The sequence below is a fragment of the Sparus aurata genome, chromosome 24 (genome assembly GCF_900880675.1).
Source record: "Sparus aurata chromosome 24, fSpaAur1.1, whole genome shotgun sequence".
In the NCBI taxonomy this organism is placed as follows: Eukaryota; Metazoa; Chordata; class Actinopteri; order Spariformes; family Sparidae; genus Sparus; species Sparus aurata.
The window spans coordinates 1,258,382-1,278,323 of record NC_044210.1 but is presented as its reverse complement, the minus strand read 5'-3'; the positions used below and the strand labels follow the sequence as shown (position 1 = coordinate 1,278,323).

Sequence of the window (19,942 nt, the reverse complement as noted above, 5' to 3'; positions counted from 1 at the left end):
TGTAGGCTTACCCTAATTAGCATCACCCTGGTTCCCTCAACAAAAAGCCTGTTGAATTTTTTTATTGGATTTTGGATTATTACAGAAAACAGTCTCTGTGACAAACACAAATTTATGATATTCACAAATTTTGTTCACCAAGATAATCTCCATGGAATAACTTTGTGATTTTTGAAGCCTGAAATTAGATCTCTAGCAGTAAAAAAAAAGCTAAATTTAGGCTATAAACAAACTACATCATGATCAAATGACTTAAACGTCACCACCACTAGGCGTCTAACAACACAATTACTATACAGGTTTTCTATAAACTGATCAATGTACAACTTGTAAAGTTAGAGTTAGAATATTGTGTAACTAAAGTGGGGCTGTGAAGACGGACTACTGAGTAGATTAGTCTCAGTGTTCATTGTGATGATGCTTATAGTCCCCAACAACCTCTGTAGTCTTTTTTAAAAATTGCATTTTTAACACATGGAAGAGCTTTATAATTAAATTGTGGACATTTAATAATGTATTTTATGTTGTCGAACAAAAAGTGTAAATATCTTGAACCTGTGATAACTACACACCTTATTTCAGACATTTAACTGAAAACACATTCAAAGAAATCACAGACTTCGAGACGAGGGAACAGAGTCCAAAAACGCTGACTGATTTCTGAGTTTTAGGATAACAGACTACACCACTCTATTGGGCCACACTGGAAAAGACAGAACTTTGCCTCTCTATGTAGCAATAACAAACATCCAATGTCCAGTTAGACTTTCAAAATAAAAGCAGCAAAGGTTTAGATCAAAACAATCACTCTACCTGCTTGGCTTGACATAAGACTCAAACTGTGGGCACTTGGGTAAAAGCTCTATTAGTGAACCAGCTCTTTTCTACTCATTCATCTTTTGCTCCCGTCATTATTGCCTCCTGCTGGTACTGCACCTTTTTACCTTTTACGCCCACAAAGAAATCACCTTTTTAAATTTTTAAATGGCAGTGTGTAAAAAAAGTGTAAGCTTAAGATCTATGTGCATATTGTTTCAGGGGTTTGATGAAATATTAATTCTCTAAATAAGATTATCCGATAATTCACAGAAGCACCCCTTAGGTGGTACCTCAGGCCACATAGCTTGAGTGGCATTCCTTCAATGTGCTTTTGATGCAGGTGTGCTATATAAGCCCACAGTGACACTGTGATGGATGGAGGCTCTCTGTCCAGCAGTGAGGACAGGAGGCCCTCCACTAACTCTCCTTCAGTCACCTTTGACCTAAAGTTTCCTCCAACTTAAACACTTTCACAAAGCCGGGCCTCAGCCGCTGCAGGGCCTCTGGACTGCAGCATGTAGGTGATGGAGACATCCACAGTAGAGGAGGGAAGCTTAGGGGCCAAAGCTAACACCAAAGGTAGTGTTTCAAGCAGGATAAGCGGAAATTCAACATCAACATAAATGAGCCCAAAATTCCAGCACAGCACATGATATCATAGCAGGATATTAAATCAGCTCTGGAGTCATCAGACTGATATTCAGGTCCCAGTTTCAGAAAATGGCACAGTAATAGATTTTTTCAACTTTCCCTCAGGCTGTGCTGTCAACCTCTAGGTTTTATGTGTGGCCCATTGTTCAGTGGGTTTGTGTCTAGACTGCATGCTGTGTATGTGAGTCAGTGTTAATGAAAGGGCTTTGAAGTTTACCTTCATCTGCCAGAACCCTCTCTTTGCCAGTCAGAGATGGAGAGAAGGGAAGATCAGCAGTTTCACACCATTCAGCCTGACCTGACAGTTAATGTCAGAATTCAGTCCATGTCAGAACTAAATGCAACACACAGTCCAGTAGTTATTCTGTCATAATCTTTGAGTTAATCCTTTCCTTTAAACATTCAACACTCAACATAACAGATGGATGTGATACCTGTACAATGACAATAAAGATATTCTATTCTATTCTATTCTATTCTATGTAGTGTAGATTACAGAACAAGTTGGCACACACAGTGTTTGACTTAGCTCAGTTTTAATTAAAGGCGTATTTGTAACATACCAGAATTTTACATTATTTGTAAGAAAAGTAGATTTTTGAGTTTCGTTTCTAACTCGTCAAATAATGACGCTCAGCGATTGTTGGATGGTGTGTTTTCCCTCTCCTCTCCCATCCAGCTGCTCTTAAAGCTGTCAGCCTCTGAGGTTCGTCTGATTTCTCATAGTTCCAGTGTGACTCATTGAATATATCCCAGCAACGCTAACCAAGCACTCTTACACTGAGCAGCTTCGCAGTATGTTCTGCTGTACCACGGTATCACACTCCGAAACGCTCCTCCACTTCTTCTGTCATTAAGGAAAACTTGTGGCTCCTCCTGTTGCGTCTCCGCCTTGCGCGCTGCTGGCAGCTGGAGAGACTCCTTCACTCACTGCAGGCTGGAGACCCACGGAGCGCACGGGGACATTTCGGGGACAAAAACGTGTTCCTTTAAGGACTTTTCACTCAATTCACTTTTCACTCAATTTCTCCTCGGTTTGGATTTTCTCAGTTTGTAACACCAACTTGAGTCCATCTCTCAGGTTTCCGTTTTTGTTCAATTTTAATTTAGATTTCTCGATGTTGAAATGGAATATGAGGAGTTCTCCAGAGAGAGGCTATCAAGGTTTTGAGGTAAGCGCATCTATTTATCATTGCAAAGATTTGAACTGAGGTTAAAAAGTATTCAAGTAACACTTTGCCTGAAACCTCCGCTGCGGAGATAGAGGCAGAGGGTCTCACAGCCCTTTTTACACAGCGTCATTATCTCCGGAGCGGTGGTTCGCCAATTCTCCGCCGATGGTGATTCACACAGAGCGAAGCATCTCCGCCTTCAGGTGTGTAATTCACACAGAAAGCCGGCGCTGCGGCTCCTAAAGAGGCGTGACGGTACACGTCATGTTGATGACGTCGGTGTTTCCCCAGGTGTTCCCTTGTTAATCTAAACTCGCTTACAGTTTATAATCATATAGATTCTGTTATAATGTGTCGTGATTGAGATCCTGACCCACCTGGAAAGTGACGGAGTTAAGTTTTTCGCGCTAAATAACATAATTATAGGCTACATAATCACCATCAGTAAACAGGACGCTGTCTGACTCTGTCACTCGCGGGGACGGAGGCTGTTTTCTGGTGGAAAGTTCGGTGAAGTCTCGGTCAGGAGAGCTGACGGTCGCGGTGATTAATTTTCATCACAAGCACTCGGTGAGTTAAAGTTTTTGCCGGTGACAGACGCTGTTTTTCGGCAGAAATGTGACGAAGAGTCGGTAGGACAGACAGGAGGACAGATGCTTCTCCACGTACAGCTGTAGTATTTGTTTTCCTCATATAAGTTGCCAAAGACAGTTACAGTTACTACGTTACTTTTGTTCGGTCTTGTAACGTTGCTTTGTGGGACATTTCTCTGTATTTAGTTGAGTGAAGGACCTGTGCAGTTATCAGACTGTCAGACCGACACGCCCTCGCTCCGCGCCTCCGGATTATCTGTTCACACTGGGACGGCTCACCAATAATGCGGCCCTGATACTACCTCCAGAGGCGGATCAGCGCCGGAGCGAAATTTCCCCCCTCTCCGCCTCTGTAACTTTCACACAGAGGCGGGTGCGGAGAATTGACGCAGGATCCCCGTATGCAAACGGCAGGGGGGGCTAGTGAGGCTTCAGACAAACTCGCATCAGTGCTCCAGCAAATTCACTTATAACCAGACTGCTGGGTTAGTATGACTATTGTGTCACCTTAGGCTTTTTATTCAAGCTCCAGATTTATTTTCACAGGAACATCGATTCATTCTTCATCACCTTTTTTTTCTTTTAAAAGCAGCATCTTATCAATATTAAATAATCAATCAATATTATCAATATGATTATAATAATATTAATGATGATAATGATATTGTAGTTATTGCACGGACAGTTGCTGTGACTGCTGCCCCAGCACCCCCCCAACTGAAGATGGACCCTGCCTCCATGTGTCTCCTCCACACTTTGCTGCTGATGATCACCTTGCCCCCTGTTTCCTCTGCCCCGTGTCCCTGGCCTTGCTCCTGCCCCCAGCCAACTGAGCTCCACTGCACCTTCCGCTCCCTCCTCACCATCCCAGCTGCTGTGTCCAAAGACGTGGAGCGCATGAACCTGGGGTCAGTCCTTTTGCCATTCCTCAGCAATGACTTGGCATGCCTGTTATTTTGCTATGCTGTGAGAGATTGGATTACACTCATAAATGCATGATCAGAGAAGGATTTAATTTTATGGCTTGTCAATAACCAGGCTCATGTATTGTTTCTCATTAATTTGGGTTTAGTGTTTTTCATACTGCCCACTCTGTTGCTGTTGTTTCAGGTTCAATAGCATTAATGAGATCACAGACAAATCGCTGGCTGGTCTGAGGAAGCTTGAGCTTCTGATGGTCCATGGAAACGATGTCCACAGTCTGCCTGATGGAGTGTTCAGGGACCTGACCTCACTACAGGTACACCAGCTGAACACCATAAAAATGTTACACTGAATCCCAAGGTAAATCTACATTAGTTACTTTGTTTGCGTATTTTGAAATGCCTTATGCCCATATTTTGTGTACAGACATTTGCACATTCTGTTGACTTTTTTCAGATTGTGGTATTTTACAGCTTAGATAACCGTTATCATTACTAAGTGCTCCTTACATCTGACTAGGAACAACCTTAGAAAAGACACTGCAGAATGTTAAAGTTAAAGGAACAGTTTACCCAAAAATGAAAATTCAGTCACACAAAACATTGCAAAGAAAATTAGTCAGAAAGAAACATGTTTACCATATTTTCTTCTCCAAAGCGTTACCTCTTCAGAGGAGACCACACTCATGAATATATCAGAAATGTTGAAATGGTTCAGAAATAGCAACCAGTTTATTTCGTCTCTCCCTTACCTATCTCCTAGGCAACCATCTTCAAATCACGTTGTGCTTTTATTCTTTACCAAACAACAACAACTCAACTATAAAAATGACAAATGTTTCATGTACAACACACATTTTAGGTTTGATTAGGTTTGATTTTGACACTGGGGAGAACACCTTGACAAAAATGAGGTCATCATCATGACGTGATGATGATGACCTCCTTTTTGTCAAGGTGTTCTCCCCAGTGTCCTCCTTACAATCTAAACATGTATCCGTGGACTAATTATAATCATATGGATGCTATTATAATGTGTTGTAATTGAGATCCTGATCCACAAAACATCATGGAAAGTGACAAAGTTAAATTTTTTGGCCTAAATTACATAATTACATAATCGCCCTCAGTAAAAACAACGCTCTATGACTGTCACTCACGAGGAGGAATGCTGTTTTCTTGGGGAAAGTTCAATGAAGCCTCGGTTTGGAGGGCTGATCGTCGCTGTGATTTTTTTTCCAACACAAATACTTTGTGAGTTTAAGTTTTTGGGGGTGACAGACGCTGTTTTTCGGGCAGAAATGTGATGAAGAGTCAGTCGGACAGGCGAGAGGACAGACACTTCTCCATCTATAACTGCAGTATTTTCTCCTGGCCAAAGAAAGTTACAGTTGGTATGTTACTTTTGTTTGGTCCTGTAACATTGCTTTGTGGGACGTTTCTCTTTATTTTGATGAAGGATCTGTTTAGTTATCACTCTGTAATAACACCATGACACCATTAGATTGACACAACCCCGTTCCATGCCGCCATCTTATCCATTTACACTGGTTTCGGTTTGCCAGTGCTGTGCCTCTGATACTACCTCTGGAGACTTTGACACAGAGGAAGAATTGGCGCAGGATCCCCGCAAAGAGGTTCATAATGTCATGATTACTTTGTCTCCTTGCTGCTTATTGGTTTAGATGTTGAAGATGAGCTACAACAAGCTGACAGAGATCAACAGACACACCCTTCAGGGACTCTGGGCCCTGGCCAGGTTACACCTGGACCACAACCGATTGGAGTTCATCCACCCAGATGCCTTTCATGGCCTCACCTCCCTGCGGCTGCTGCAGCTGGAAGGCAACCGACTTCAGCAGCTGCACCCAGCCACCTTCACCACCTTCACTCTGATGGATTATTTCCACGTCTCCACCCTGAGGCACCTCTATCTGTCACACAATGGGCTGAAGTCTCTGCCTTCCCACCTAGTGGCCACCATGCCTCAGCTGGAGAACCTGTACCTCCATGGAAACCCATGGACCTGCGACTGCAACATGAGGTGGCTCCATGACTGGAATAAAACCTCACCAGGTTTGACTTTAAATTTATGCATTGTAATTTAGCAGTTTTATTTAGATCGCTCTTTATTCTTGCGTTCAAACGTTGGTGATACCTAATAATTCATATTTTGGAATATTCACAGATGATAATTCAAGACTGCTCCAAGATCTTACTTGACAGCATTGTTTGTTTTTCTCCAGATGTCTTGAAATGTAAAAAGGACAGGGCACTTCCCGGTGGGCAGCTGTGTCCTATGTGTTCATCTCCCAGGCACCTCAAGAGGAGAGAGCTCCAGGCGGTAGAGAGCCTAGTCTGCAGCAGCCCTGTCATCAGCTCTCCTCAGAGGACTTCCCCACCTGATAACATGGAAAGTGAGGTCATGACCACAGAGGATTTCAGTGAACCACTTGGAAACATCTCTCTGGGCCTGTCAGATGAACATGGGAATGAGGTGGATTTGGAGTGTAGCATTACTGAGCCAAGAGAGGTTACCAAGATCAGCTGGGAGCAGGTCAACCAGCTCCAGCTGGCCTCTAACATAACTTTGTCAGTGGATATAGAATGTCCTGTTGATCGCGAAAAGTATGAGCGACTGTGGAGGCTTATTGCATACTACAGCAATGTACCTGCCCATTTGCAAAGGGGAATTATGCTCAGAAAAGAGCCTCATCCAACCTATGTGTATAGACAGGACGCTGAGAAGGATGCATTGTACTACACAGGTGTCAAAGTTAATATCATGGCTCAGCCAGAATGGCTGATGCAGACATCTGCAGACCTTCAGCTAAACCGACTTCAATCGTCAGCCAAGATGGTAAAATTGATCTTAAGCACAGACTTTTTTGAGACAGTAGAAGCAGAGCTGGTGCGGAGACAGAGAAGGACATGGGTCATGATCGAGTCAACAAATACAACTCGCAAAGCGTTGAGTGCTATCCTGGGAAGCCCAAGTCAAATGGACTGTAACGTGCAAAGTTCTGACCAACCAGTCATCCAATGGATGCTGCCAGACGGCTCCAAGATGGAGGCACCACACAGCAGTCCAGACAACAGGGTGTCTGTGTCAGGCGAAGGACAGCTGGTCATTAAAGCTGTCAGCCACACAGATACAGGAATTTACTACTGCATTGCCAAGGTTCATGGAGATCTTGCTGTCCTGCCATTCCATCTCACAGTACAGGAATCCTCTAGCCCTCTCCCAGGAGAGGATGCCTCAATTACACCTATTGAAGGATTTGTCGGGAACCCCATTTCCCTGCCTTGCATTGCATCTGGTTCCCCCGATGCTGAAATTAACTGGATTCTGCCAAGCAGCAACATAGTTAGTTTCCAAGCCAACTCATCGAGAGTTTTGGTCTTTTCCAACGGCACACTACATATCCCACTGACTCAGTTATTGGACAGTGGTCATTATAAATGTATTGCCATAAATCAACATGGTGTGGATACCCTGGCTACAAAAATAATTGTCATCAGACGCAAAGGGCTGATAAGGCCTTTGAGGAAGTTTCCAGCAAGACCTCAGTCAGCCTCAGGTGTCAACACTCAGATTAAAGTCCCCACAATGGATACAGAGGAGGCATCAGGGGATAATGAGGGTACTCAGATGGGGCCTCCATTAAGCAGCTTGGATCCCTTGAGGAGGAGAGTTCCAGGAGGTGTGGCCACAGGCAGGAGGGGCGTCCATCCATCAAGGAATATGTGGCGGAGGCCGCAACTGCTTCGAAAACCAACAAGATCACGTGTTGAAGACGGGAAGAATATAGTTGACAGCAGGAGGAAGATTAATATGTCAAAGAGTAAAATCGATCCAGAGAAATGGGCCGATATTTTGGCGAAGATCAGGGACAGAAATGCTCATAATACTGTGACACCACTCCTAGTTCTGCATACAACACAGATAACACTGACAGAGCAAACTACAAAGTCACAAGAAACCGTTGAGGGATCATCTGATGGCATGACTGTGCAGGAAAATGAGGGGAAGGATTACCTCACAACACCACACATTCCAGTTCTACACACAACTAATAAACATAGTACACAAGGCCAAGACACACGTGTGATATCTAGTAGCGATACTGCACATGATACACAGGATATGACATCAAACAGTCATAACATACATTCTACAGCGGAGCCACACACAACACAGACTACATACAATGTACAAGACACAAGCCCTGATATGAACTTGGACCTACAGACAACTTCAAACAGTATGTTTTTCCTCCCACAGACCACATCTGTTCCCCTACGCGCTGTCACTTTCTGGCAGGCGAACACAAACATTGCAAGCAGCAGCAGTACATTTTCTCTACAAGAAAACCCAAACACAAATACAGATGTTGATAGAGTCAAAACAGCTCAGTGGTCCAAGGCGTCGGAGAGGACCAAGAATGTGGATATACCAAATGTTGTTGCCAGCTCCAATAATGACCGAGAACTCTCTTTGAGTGGAAGTCAAATTATCCCTTCAGACAACCAAAACGGAAAATATCTTCATGAGACTGCAACAAGAATCGAGTTGCATACTCAGCCAAAGGACACAACACTTGATGATTTGCAATCTCAAGCAATGCTCACAACAGCACCTCTAACAACTACACAAGTACCCACCACTACAAGAAGGAGGGGGTCTGAAGGACAATCATCCTCACGCCTGCGACTCCCTAACTCTAAGAGAAAGAATGACAGTCGTCGGAGAAGGCCAAACAGAAGGAAACAAAAGCTGAATAAACCCACACAGTTAATTGCCACCACACCTACAATTGCTCCCCTAGCAACAGACAAGACCACAGCCTCCTCACAGCTAAAAATAGAAGCATTAGAAGCTACATTAGTCAGTTTCAATACCACTGTTCCATTCAGGGGCAGCCAAGCAGCGTCATCAGGCAGACTGAGTCATGAGGAAAGCAAAGACCAAGGGCATGATTCCAAAGCAGCCACCAATCTCTCTTCACTACCAGCTTCTCCCCCTGTAACAAATGACAGCATTCTGGCCCTGGCCAAACCACTGTTCAAAAGCACATCAGTGGCACCATCATTTCCAATGTCCTCTCCAGGAGTGGGTCATGGAAAGACGAGTTCTCCAACAGCCTTGGGAATACCAGATAGTGTATTTCCTGCAGAACGTTTGGAAATGTTCACATCAGCTACTCAGCAGAGGTTTACAGGCAGCCTCCTTCCACCTATTAAACCCTTAGAAGAGACACAAAGGGTAAGCATTACGGGAGACCTTGGACCTGTGCCACGCACAAACAATTCCTCTGGGGGTTTTCACAGTGTAACACAAGTGCAAACAGATGTCGGGCTGACTCAATCAGGCCATCAATACATACCCCATGAAAATGATGAAAATATGCTTATCAAGGAGACTGGCATGCAGTTTTCCCTGCTGCCATCCCCATCCGCCTCAACTGCTTCCTTCATTGAGCATGAAATCAAGACAACCTCTGCATACACTTCTAGAGGCTTAATTACAACACCAAGCTTGCTTTTCGAGGGTGATTTGGACACAGAACAGGTCACCACAAAGGATCCTACATTACTTGAAACATCTTATCATACTTTTAGTCAAAATAAAACCCCAAGCAATGAATCAGCGGGAGATACACATCTTGAAGTAACTGCAAATATAGGAATAAATGCTGATGTTCTTATTACAAGTATCGTAACAATAAATCCCTCTGTAATTTCAAGACCCGATGTTCTGATTCCATCCAGAGTAGCGCAATATGTTACACTAGCGAAAAAGTCTCCTACTGGAGCCAAAATGGACCCTTCACTGATGGAAACCATTAAGGAGGCTCACAAGATCCATAACATATCAGACAACCGCAGACAAAGCCAACATATCCACTCCATCAACACATCAGAGCCCCAGAGAACAAAGGACTTTCATCTTGAAACAAAAGCTGACCACAAACTTACTCCATTTATTAGTGCAAATCCAACTTCCCCAGCCCTAAAATTGACCAGTGGACAGACAATTAAGGAAATGGCCACTCCTGTCCCAACAATTTCTGCAAACCAAACTGATATATTCAAAGAGGGACTGTTAACAAGATCTCAGAATATGTCCAGAAAGCACCAGCTACCTGGACAGGGATCGATTCCAAGAGGGAAGCCAAGAATAACTAAGAGTAATTTCCAGACTTTAACTGTGAAAGCTGAAACAGATGCTCAGCTTCCCTGTGAGGCTGAGGGTGAGCCAATGCCCTTCCTGTCATGGACGAAAGTTTCAAGTGGTATGTATGACTCAACCTCATAACTCAACTTTTAATTTTCAACAAATGCTTTGGAAGAAAAAAAAATAAATTCATCTCTCTCTCTCTCTCTCTCTCTCTATATATATATATATATATATATATATATATATATATATATATATATATATATATTAGGGCCGGGACTTTAATGCGTTAATTACGATTAATTAATTACACAAAAATTCACGCGTTAAAAAAATTAACGCATTTTAATCGCACTTATTTTTGCACCGCGGAACGTTTCTCACTGGAAGAGTTTCAGGGGTACCGATTATACTGGAGCACCAACTAACGTTCATGACTTCAGACAACAACAATGAACGAAGAAGCAGATGAGACTGCTTTGGTTGGCACCGTGGATGGGAAATTTTGTTTTCAAAAGCGGACGGATGGCAGTGTAGATTAGAGCATGCTATTGCTGCACTTTATGGCAAAAATTGCACTGATAGGGGCAGCGTTTAGCTCAGTGGGAAGAGCGCGCATCCCATGTACCGAGGCTCTGCAGCGGACCCAGGTTCGACTCCCGGCCTGGGTCCGTTTGCTGCGTGTCACTCCCCCTCTCTCTCTCCCTGTTTCCTGTCATATCTTCAGCTGTTCTGTCAATAAAGCCATAAAAGGCCAAAAAAATATTTAAAAATTGCGTTGGTCTTGAAAAAACAAAAACAATATTTTGTTGCTTAAGCTTCTGTATTCAGTCATTATTCAATGGTATACTAAAATCCATGTGAAAAAAATTGCTTCTCACTGTTCTCAGGTCAAATATTTATATGCGATTAAAATGCGATTAATTTCGATTAATTAATTACAAAGCCTCTGATTAATTCGATTAATTTTTTTTATCGAGTTCCGGCCCTATATATATCTATATATATATATATATATATATATATCTATATATATATATATATGTATATATATATATATATGTATATATTAATATCAATTAATCAAATAGTTTGACCGTTATTATTTTTTCCTGTTAAGTTTTTCAAGCTTGGTGTTACAAGTTTTACCAGTTTGGTCGAAGATGGGTTGACCACTCAGGTTCAGGAGATCTTGTAGGCACTGGGCAAGAGCGTTTTTTTCTTTCACGGTTTTAAGTCATTTAGAGCTGGTTGTTGAAGTACCAGGCATTATTAGTGGGAATCACAGTGACTGATTCTGTAACATCTGACAGTTTGAGTTAACTTGTAATGAACCCTAACCCAGTTTATATACGGTTAGTACATAAATTGGGTTAGGGTTCATTACTGTTCAATATGATTAGACATTTATAATTAGTAAAGAGCTGTTGCATTATATTCATGATATTAAATATGTACTGTCCAACATAATGTTCACAGATTACTTTTAGAATTAATAAGGTTGAGAATGGTAAAATGTGATACCACAATACATTTTTGTTTTTGTTGTTGTTTACTTTCTTATTAATTGGAGAAAGCCAGGCTCCCATTGCAAAATTGTACTTCACACTGTTAACAGTTTAAGGTAAAAATATAATTTGCTTCTGAGTTATTTTTTCGTCTTCTCTTATAACATCATAACTTGGTAAAATCAAGCCAGAAGCTTCTGCCAGGAAGAATATTGAATGATATTGTTTTAATACTGAAAACCCAAATAGGTAAAGATATGCAGCGTTTCCCCCAGTATTTTGTGAGACTGTTGTGCGCGCGCGGAGGGGGGGGGGGCAGTTTGGCTCATCATACTGTAATATTTATACTTATGTCATAGGCTACTTCTTTTTTTTTCTCTGGTTATAATGCTCTCACACAGCCATCATGAACTCTAATATTGTAAAGAAATGCTATTTTTATTATTTGTTCAAGAGAGGAGTTATCTAAGTCAGAGTCCTGCACGGGTGAAAAATAATGTACTGTGTCGGACACAGATGCAGGACATGCGGACGCCTGGAGAGGTGGGTCGGGTTTTGTGATTGCCATTTTCAAGGCTTCACTTATCATCAGTCATTATTAGCGACACAAATGATAAGCATTTATATTTCATATGAGCTCATTCATGCGTGCTTGCGCCCTCCCAGAACTCATTCCCTCTACGCTGTCTTACTTTCACTTTTAAAAATTGCGTCCGTCCAATTTTCCTTCGGGCGTCGGTATGAATTTATAGTGGGTCGGCTCGGGTGCAGAATGTAAGTTGTGTCGGAAAACTGGTCGGATGCAGTGACCCGTGCAGGACTCCGCTAAGTGACCATTTAATCCTCTAGCTAATTATCAAGCGAAATATCCAACATGCTAGTTAACGTCAAAGACTGCGGTGGAAGACGACGGTAAAATATTTCCTTTCTCTAACACTGGATTTATTTATGCCTGAATTTTGAAAGTGTGGCGGCTTTTATTTTGCCGTGGCGGTGCGCCACAGTCAATTACATGTAGGGGAAACCCTGATATGGTTGTAAAACACCAACTCACATCAACCCCACTCTCTTACTGTCCCACCTAAGAAATCCAATATGTCAGATATGAATGCTGTTCCAAGAACAATTTTACACTTTCCTTTGTTACGTATGGCACCCATAAAAAAGATATTGTATTTTTGTGCACCCATTAACCTCCAACTCAGTACTACCATACTCTACCCAAGTGCGGTGAACGATTCTGGAGACAGTTGAATGCCATTGAAGTCCCATACACAGGTTGTTAAATACTGACAAACTTGGAGCGAGAATCAACAATATACACAAAGCGTTGGTATTTAACTACCTGGGACTGAAAGTGAACAACCAACTAACCAACTCTTTTTACAGAATTGCTCACCCCACCTTTAAATGTAAGATATTACTTACACCTTAGATTATATACTATGTGTAAGAAATAGCTGTCATATTTAAAATCGCTCTCTTTCCATTCATGCAGGGGCAAGTATTGCTCAGAACATCAGGGTCCAGAGGTTTGAGATTCATCCAAATGGAACATTAATCATCAGGAACACCCAGCCTATGGATGGAGGCCAGTACCTGTGCACAGTCCAAAACCAGTATGGCACAGACAAGATGGTAATCAACCTTGTTGTAATGTCTACGCACCCTCAGGTCCTCCAGCCTATGCACAGGGACATAACTGTGCATGTAGGTGGCAAAGTGGATTTGGAGTGTATAGTGGAGGGGCACCCTGTGCCTCAAGTCACATGGGTGCTCCCTAACCATATCCACATGGCTGCCACACCAATTAGTGTCATACCTCAACAACGTGTGACTGTTCTGAGTAACGGAACCCTCCGGATCAGTCAGGCCTCTTACACAGACAGAGGGATTTATAAGTGCATTGGCAGCAGTGCAGCCGGGGCAGACACAGTCTCAGTTAGGCTTTACATCTCAGCATTGCCACCTGTGATTCAGCAGACCCAACATGAGAACACCACCCTCCCAGAGGGCAGCACTGCCTACATCCACTGCACTGCCGCAGGTTCCCCTCAGCCTGTCGTCCGCTGGATCACACCTGATGGTGTACAGCTAACTGCTTCTCAGTTTGTTACCGGACACAACGTCATTGTCTTTCCCAATGGGACCCTCTACATAAGGACATTAGGGCCGGGGAATGCTGGGAGATATGAGTGCTCAGCCAGTAACGTGGTGTCGTCTAGCAGGAGAACAGTGATCTTGAACATTATGAGGAATCCGTCCTCTGCCAAGGCCAGAATCACGTCGTCATCTCCTCACAGAACAGATGTGATCTATGGCGGGAGGTTGCGGCTGAACTGTGTGGCCAGAGGAGAGCCAGAGCCCCGGGTCATCTGGAGGACACCTTCTAAGAAACTGGTGGATGCTCAGTACAGGTAAGTAATGCACAAGCTTATTAATAATTTTCTGCATTCTCTATTACGTATATAAATAAAAGCCTACATGAAACTGCTATTACCTTTACAGTTTTGACACCAGGATCAAGGTGTTCACCAATGGAAGTATAACTGTTCAATCTGTGACTGATGAGGACAGCGGTGACTACCTGTGTGTGGCACGTAACAAGATGGGTGATGACTACGTTCTGCTGCGGGTCAATGTGCTAACCAGGCCGGCCAAGATCAAGCAGAAGCAGCAGCAATCTAGTCAAGAGGTGGTCTATGGTGGAGACCTGAAGGTGGACTGTGTGGCCTCTGGTCTCCCCAACCCAGAGATCAGCTGGGCACTACCAGATGGCACTATGGTCAACCCAGTCAAACAAAGACATAGTGTCAATGGGGGGCGCAGTCGCAGGTATGAGCTGCCCAGTAAAAGAGATTCTGACAGCATAATCTCTTTTGTCAGGGAAATGTGAAAAGAGTGGTTGCAGCAGTTTAAAGACAAATAACATGTTAAGATTGGCTGAAAAAATAAATAAATAAGCCATTAGTTTTGATTTGAAAAATATACTCAGATGCATACAGGTATTTTATGAATAATATTTATTCATTTTAGAGATTTTTATGTGCTGCTTTATGAAATATATGCATTTTTTTATAAACACAAACTGTTCTTCCCAAGGACTGTCACTGTGGTGACATGTAGTGTATCAGTCAAAAGAAGCATTCTTTTTTAATTACACATTGTGTGCTAAAATTGTAAAATGTGTCAAAATGCTATAAACACAACTTGTTTGGTGTTTTTTTAAATATTTGTTTTTGCAGTGTAGATTTTGTTGGAACCGCAGTTTGACCTTTTGTTTTAAAAATATAATTCAGTCACTTTCCAGAAAACTCAGATCCTTTGCGCCGTCATTATCTTATTTAACAATAATTCTGCTTTCAATCAATTAAGACATTTAAGACATTAATTTTAGATGTCCATTTATCGGCGACTATTCCCTGACTCCGTGCTTCACTGGCAGCTCTCCACCCTAAGATTAATGACTCCTCACTTCCACAGAAAATTACTACAAGAACCAATTTTGGCATGTCCTGCTACAAAACAAAAACTCCTTTTTTCAGTATTTTAGCTGTATTTATTGTTTCCTGCTATGACCTATAGAGCACACTGTAAATACTACTTCAGTCTGTTAAGGTTGTTCGACTATACATGTTTCTTTCTGACACATAATAGCTAGCAGACCACAGTAGAAAAGGCTCACAGAGCAGAAAACAGCAGTACCTGTGTAGTCATCTGTCTCAAAATAGCATTGAAGAAAAATACAGAACCTACATTTCTGGTATTCATCTTCACTAGAAGCTTCCATTTGAGCATATACAATTCTCATATAAGGGAGCATTTTTATTCATATGTATTATTTTATTTGTTTGCCAAGTGCTCTTTTCTTCAGTAACAAAAGAGCTACATATGACCAAAATAAGTGTGTGATGTCCAAATCTTAATAACTAACTAATTGCATATATTATTACGGCAAATGTAATTTGATTAATGCACATAACTCAGTGTCATAATCAGTATTCTTCTCCTTCCTTTTTTCTGAACTGTGAATAGATATGTGGTGTTTGACAATGGGACGCTGTACTTAAACGATGTCGGAATGCCAGAAGAAGGTGACTACACCTGCTATGCTGAGAACCAACTCGGCAAAGATGAGATGAAGGTTAGAGTTACGGTCAAGGTTACAACTTTGCCCCCACAAATCCAGGATAAAGACCAAAAGACTGTCAGGGTTTTTTACGGTGAGAGCGTTACACTGAGATGTAATGCCAAAGGGGAATCAGTACCCGTGATCACATGGATATCTCCTACAAATAGAGTGATCCACCCTACTTTCGACAAATACCAGATCCTGGATGATGGGACATTGGTGGTTCAAAAGGTCCAACGTTTTGATGGAGGAAACTACACCTGCATGGCCAGGAACAATGCAGGACAAGACCATAAAGTCATCAGGCTGGAGGTCCTGGTAGCAACTCCAGTAATCAACAATTTAAGTGGAACTGCCAACATCATCAAGGTGACTGCAGTTCCGAATCAACCAAAGTTTGTGGACTGTGTGGCAAAGGGGACCCCCACCCCTCGTGTCATGTGGGTTCTACCAGGAAATGTGATCCTTCCTGCACCATACTATAGCAACCGAGTGACAGTTCACCAAAATGGTACATTGGAAATTCGGTCACCCAAAAGGACAGACTCAGGGCAGCTGGCTTGTATTGCTCGTAATGAAGGAGGGGAGGTCAGGCTGGTGGTTAATTTGGATGTCAAGGAGGTTGTTGAAAGGCCACCAATTATAGGTCCCAAAACAGAGAGCCTGTCACTGACTGTGGGAAATGCCATGATTTTGAATTGCTCTTTTGAGGGATTATCTATACCTCATGTCACTTGGCTCTTACCTAACGGTACACCTTTGCAGAGTGGAACTCGATCCTTTAAGTTTTTCCACCGGCCAGATGGCTCCTTAATCATTAGCAACCCCTCTGTAGCTGAAGCTGGTATGTATCGCTGTCTGGGACACAATGGTCGAGGGCTTGTGGAGCGTACAATCACATTGTCCTCAGGGAGAAAGCCTGAGATCGTCAAGAGATATAACACTCCTGTCAGCATCATGAATGGGGAAAGACTTTTGCTTCATTGTCTCACTAGTGGTGAACCCCTCAGACTATCATGGACACTACCCAGCGGAGTTGTCCTCAACAGGCCACAGAGAGCTGGAAGGTATGCTGTACTACCCAATGGGACACTTGCCATCCAACAAGTATCAGTCTATGATCGGGGGTCTTATGTTTGCCAGACTGCAAATGAGTATGGCAGCTCTCTGCTTTCTGTATCAGTAATTGTGATTGCATACCCACCACGAATAACAAATGGTCCCCCTTCTGTGACTTATGCTAAACATGGAGTTGCTGTTCAGTTGAACTGTGTAGCAACAGGGATCCCTAAGGTAGACATAGCATGGGAAACCCCTGATAAAACACGCTTGGCTGTCAGTGCACAGCCACGCCTTTTTGGAAACAAGTACCTCCATCCACAAGGTTCCCTCATCATCCAGAACCCGACACAAAGAGACACTGGCGTCTACCGATGCACAGCCAGAAATACCATTGGCATAGACTCTAAAGCTACATTTCTCAATGTGTTCTGAAGAATTTCACTGTCCATTATGTTCCATTTCAATACTGTATGCCCAAGCAACTGCCTAGTTAAAAACAGCTATTGTTTTTGATGATCAAAATGTTGTAAAAACTGCTGTCACAATGATGTAATAATGACGTGATTCAAACTTGCTTTGAGTGTGTCCTGTATAGAGGCCAAATTTTGCAGTATTTTGTGCACCACAGTTTTTTACAGTCTTATGGGTAATCCACAACACTGGGAAATATGAATGGGCTTCCAATTTTGAGCATAATAGCAAAGTTTGCCACAAAATACTTTAGGAAAACAGACTACATTAATGCATTGGTTTGCCTATGCTGTTGACTATTTTGAGTCACCTTTCAGTTGTTGTATTTCATTTTAGTTTGTCTTTGGGCTAATGACCGTTATTGTCTCTCTGGACAGTACAGCATGCTGCTCATTAGCATATCATATCATTTATATAGTACTAGTATTAATTACCATTGGCGTCTGAAAATTATCCCTCATCCCACAAGTAAATAGCACTGATGAATACTTGATTTGCCTGATGAGCAGGCCAAAAGGAAAAAATAAAATAAAATATAGGGGCACATTTCTAAACTGAATATTTCAAATCACTTAGGGAGGTGGGCCACACAGGTCTCTGCAGTCCTACCTTACTAAAAATAAATAATAGCTACTATCTTGTGGGATCCTGTTACTACTCTATGGAGTGTATTGCCAAAAATTATTTTGATTGAAAGTGTACAAAGAATCCTTACCTTCACTAAGGCAGGACGAGACCTTAAATTCTTCCGTATAATATGATAATCACCACAAAGTCGGGGGTTTAAAGTTTTTAAAGCCAAGGACCCCGTAGCAGAGAGACGAGGCAGGGACCCCCTGCTACATGTATTGTATGATAATCTGTTGCATATTAAATTGGGCCTAGAATAAAGTGTAGGGATGCCCATATTGCCACGTATGAACATGTTGGCAGCAGCTGGAGCATAGCTCATGTTAGGCACATTAGCCTCACCTTCTGCAATTTCTCCAGCAGTTTTTGAGCTGGAGGGTACATCAGAGTCTCTTGCTCTATAACAAAACAATTTACTGTGGCTTATAAGATACAGCAGACACTTGGGATAATGATACACATAACTGGACAATACATTTCATAAACCATAGTTAGCTGACTGGTTTGCCGTTATGAAGAGGTGTTGCGCAGTGATTTATCACGTGGTCAGGTTAGCTTGCTCACATGATTGCAGAAAGAATTATGTGTAGGTTGACATCGATCAGTGTAAACAAAAAAGTTATGTTTTCTTTGCAAAACAATATGTTTAGATAAGATAGATAGATAATCTCTATTTTTTAGTCAGGTTTACATTTTTGACTTTCTAAATATTATCAAAAGTAATTTGACCACCCCCTGAAGTAACTTCATACACCAATGCATCATCAGTTTTAAAGAATCATGGCAGTTTGTCACATAGGCCACGCCTTGTCAACCAGTTACACTATGAGAAAAACAGTAGGCCATTTAAAATTAAAGTAAAGCAAGAAGATATTTTTTGGCAGTCATCAAATTGTAATTTGTCAACTTCAGTTTAGAAATTGTTTTTAGATTTAGATTTTTATTAATTTAGAAGAGTTATAAACTGCAACAAATGGCTAAAGAAAATATTTGTCGGCAAATATGGGCTATTCAGAAAAAAACGCTAAATCTGCCTGGTGGCAATAATACACCGTAATACATCTACATCAACTATTCACTCTATCTAAAGCAAATTTGACATCCAACTTCTCAGTATTTTATTTCCCTCTCCTACACAGCAAGTGATTATTAAGGAACAGCCTACACAATTACATCATACTCTGCCCCCAGGTGTTTCCCATTTAAACAAGTGATTTGTCTGATCATGTCTTGAGCAGTGAGCAGAGACTCTCTGTTGCATCCTCAGATGTATATGAAGCTTTGTTTTGATGACTTGCTGAAGTACAGTCCTTTCTGACAATGACAGATTATGTCAAGTTGTAAAGAATTTCATAATTTAGTATTCTCTAACTGGAAAATATTATTTAACTGTTATTATAGAATCAACTGAAACAAAAACTGCCAAGATCTTCTTTATGGCAGTGGCAATTTTATTTTTTTACTTCAGTGCCTTTCATAAAAGCCCATCTGAAATATTTTGTGTGTATTTCCGTAAGTGGAGTCAGATAATCCCATAACTGGAGTGTGTGCCATCTTGACTCTGCTTCTGAAAAATGCTAATGCAGCAGGTTCAATGTCCTCATGTGTTAATTATTTGTCTTTGACAAGCTGTGATGCATAGTAATTTACCCATACTTTAATAAAAGATTTTCACCTGTTTTTAAGAAGCTCAAAGTCAAAAACAAAACCTTTTTTAATTATTGGAAATCATAAGAATGGAGAAATGATGACTCAGGAATGTTTGCCACTGCATCCATTAAATGTTTTAACTATAACTCA

At 41.8% G+C, this 19,942-nt stretch overlaps 1 protein-coding gene across 2 annotated transcripts; it reads left to right on the top strand.

Annotated features, from left to right (window-relative positions):
• Positions 1–2,262: 2,262 nt before the first annotated feature.
• mxra5a (matrix-remodelling associated 5a) lies at positions 2,263–19,942 on the top strand. 2 transcript variants are annotated; one of them, XM_030410399.1, is made up of 8 exons: positions 2,263–2,642; positions 3,921–4,143; positions 4,346–4,475; positions 5,844–6,234; positions 6,405–10,454; positions 13,346–14,264; positions 14,356–14,682; positions 15,883–19,942. In XM_030410399.1, the coding sequence occupies exons 2-8, from the start codon at positions 3,959–3,961 to the stop codon at positions 17,471–17,473; spliced, it is 7,593 nt and encodes a 2,530-aa protein (XP_030266259.1). In that variant the 5' UTR covers positions 2,263–2,642; positions 3,921–3,958; the 3' UTR covers positions 17,474–19,942. The 2 variants fall into 2 exon arrangements, with proteins under 2 accessions (XP_030266259.1, XP_030266258.1); XM_030410398.1 differs by having other exon boundaries at positions 2,296–2,642; positions 3,906–4,143.

Excerpts from the sequence above, each read along its gene's own strand:
- mxra5a (XM_030410399.1), top strand. The coding sequence starts at position 3,959 with ATGGACCCTGCCTCCATGTGTCTCCTCCACACTTTGCTGCTGATGATC. Across the intron at positions 10,455-13,345 it reads ATGGACGAAAGTTTCAAGTG|GGGCAAGTATTGCTCAGAAC; the intron begins GTATGTATGACT and ends CCATTCATGCAG. Across the intron at positions 14,683-15,882 it reads AATGGGGGGCGCAGTCGCAG|ATATGTGGTGTTTGACAATG; the intron begins GTATGAGCTGCC and ends AACTGTGAATAG.